Source organism: Adiantum capillus-veneris, chromosome 25 (genome assembly GCF_014529385.1).
Source record: "Adiantum capillus-veneris isolate H3 chromosome 25, ASM1452938v2, whole genome shotgun sequence".
NCBI classification, from domain to species: Eukaryota; Viridiplantae; Streptophyta; class Polypodiopsida; order Polypodiales; family Pteridaceae; genus Adiantum; species Adiantum capillus-veneris.
This window is the reverse complement of record NC_140955.1, coordinates 47205984-47208188: the sequence shown is the minus strand read 5'-3', so window position 1 is coordinate 47208188 and position 2205 is coordinate 47205984. Positions and strand designations below refer to the sequence as shown.

General features: G+C 40.3%; 1 protein-coding gene across 1 annotated transcript; it reads right to left on the bottom strand.

Annotated features, from left to right (window-relative positions):
- Positions 1-205: 205 nt before the first annotated feature.
- LOC147424832 (uncharacterized) lies at positions 206-443 on the bottom strand. The gene is made up of 2 exons (XM_086500454.1): positions 284-443; positions 206-252 (listed from the first exon to the last, which is right to left on the bottom strand). The coding sequence occupies exons 1-2, from the start codon at positions 441-443 to the stop codon at positions 206-208; spliced, it is 207 nt and encodes a 68-aa protein (XP_086356580.1).
- Between the last annotated feature and the right edge of the window lie 1762 nt (positions 444-2205).

The window sequence follows — 2205 nt, the reverse complement described above, 5'->3', positions numbered from 1 at the left end:
AAAGCTAAAGATAAGCTCATTATCAAGCGGTAAATATTACCACTTGTCGACACGTATTTGTAAACCAACTTTGAACCATCTTCCTGAGCTATGAAGCATTGATCTGGCTCTTTCGTCTCTTGTTGAGGTGTTTCTGCTTTGTACCACCTACCCTCCATATCTCTATAGAGACTGCTACAGTTTTTGTCCTTGTAATTTGACTTTATCAAGTGCACAGTGACTCAACAACTGCTAACCTCTGGAAGATCTTGCCTGTGCAATTTTATTATGTCCAACTCACTACCTGGTTTGAGCTTCACGTACACCGATCCTAAACAATCTTCCATTAGGTTCTTTTGTGAATTAGCCATGTTGGTAGCTTTGTCTACTTCCACAACCTGTATTGTCGGGCTTTTCAGAGAATTTTGCTTGGACTTTAGATAGCGATTGTCTGCATCGTCCATGTAGCATGGAAAGTCTTTGAAATGACCTATTAATTCCAACCTGATGCCAATTGATTTGCTTGTTATTAATGAGCTTGAAGCTGCATCATAACTGCTTTGATTTGCCGATGTTGCCATTGACTGTGTCTGTTGCATCTGCTACTCCATTTTTTTCTTTCAACTCTGTTACTGACCTGCTGATCACTTGTATTCCCTTTTTCTAGCCTCTCCCACGGGTGACTAGTGGTTTTCCTAATTCAAAGCTCTCTGCTAGGCTTAGCTGTGATCTTGACGATCTGATTTACCTGTATAGTTGTAGCACTAGTTGGCAAGATACTTACCACTGTACTACAACGACTACTCGACTTTGTGATACCTCGATTCCAGTTGATTGAGTGATGAAATTGTCTCTTAATCCGCAAAATTGTAGATTCGCAACGCAGTTTTGACCTGAACTAAAACAACCTCAATTTGTGTGTTGACAGCACACTTTATATGGCGTTTAATTTAAATTAAACCACCACGCAGGTGACCATAGGTCATCCGACTTTTGCAGTGTATTTGTTCGCAACTTTTGCTTTTCAGGCCTCACTGTCACTCTTATCCCTGGCACACTCAATTTTTTTCGCTTCAATTTGCTCTTTTGATGACTTGGACGGAAAATTCTGCCTAGCAATGCTCAATTCTACCTGGCAATGCTCAATTTCCGGCCTCCTTAAGTCACTACCATTCACTGCAACTGCTTTTTCCCAGATGTATTACCACGTCATCATTAGGTGTAGGTCTAGCTGCAGTATGTAGCACTAAAATGTATCAAGCAATCAAACTTTAATGCACCCTTTCCATCAAGCATGAATGCATCATCAATGTAACTTTCAAATGAAGCTCGCATGCTTGCCAAAAAGATTTGGTCATGAAGTGTAATGAAAATACTAATGAAATCAAGCACCAAACCATGTACAAGCCCAACATTTTTGTGGAAGGAGAGTTTATTTATGCACGAAAATGACTATACAAGCATAGCATACACTCATTGAAGTCCACTCCCTCTCATTGATAGCACATGTAGCATACATAGCAAGGACAAGAAAAAAGATTATGATGAACTTTTGATTTCCGGCTTCTCTCAAGTGGTTATGAATTGACTTCATTTTGATGAATCATTAAAATTAACGCACAAGATAGTTCTCAACTCATGATGCATGGTTCTTCAAGAGCTCAATTTAATTAATTTCACTGCATCTTCACTTATCTTTGAAGGCTAAGGATATTCCCCTCTTGGCTTATAGGCAAATGAGAATGATGGTCATTTTTTGGTGTTTTAAACAAAAATTGCGTCCACAACACCATATTTTAAAATGCAATCGAAAAATATTCCGAACCTCTTGAAAAAGAAGAGTGGGAACTCCCTCTTCTTATGAGAGTTTTGATGTCTTTTTTTGTTTTTTTTTGGTTTGTTTTTAAAACTCTGCAGCGAGCTCCGAGCTCTCAGCTGAGGGAGAGGGAGGGGAAGGCAAGGGAGTAGTGTGAGTGTCCACACCCTCGAAGGCCTCAAAATCCATTCGTGCTCCAGTCATTGCAGATGCGAGCCTGAGGCGGGCCCCAAAAACTGTGTTTATTTTTCATTTTTTATTTCTGATTATAGATTTGGCCAGCATGACACAGAGGCTGCAAGTCGCGACTCGCAAGCAAATTGAGGCCTGGTTTATCAAAAAAACTGTGTGTTTTTGTGTGTGTGGGGAGGTATGGTCAACAAGCGGCCAGAGAGTCAAAGCCGGCTGCT

Excerpts from the sequence above, each read along its gene's own strand:
- LOC147424832 (XM_086500454.1), bottom strand. The coding sequence starts at position 443 with ATGGACGATGCAGACAATCGCTATCTAAAGTCCAAGCAAAATTCTCTG. Across the intron at positions 253-283 it reads GTACGTGAAGCTCAAACCAG|GCAAGATCTTCCAGAGGTTA; the intron begins GTAGTGAGTTGG and ends AAAATTGCACAG.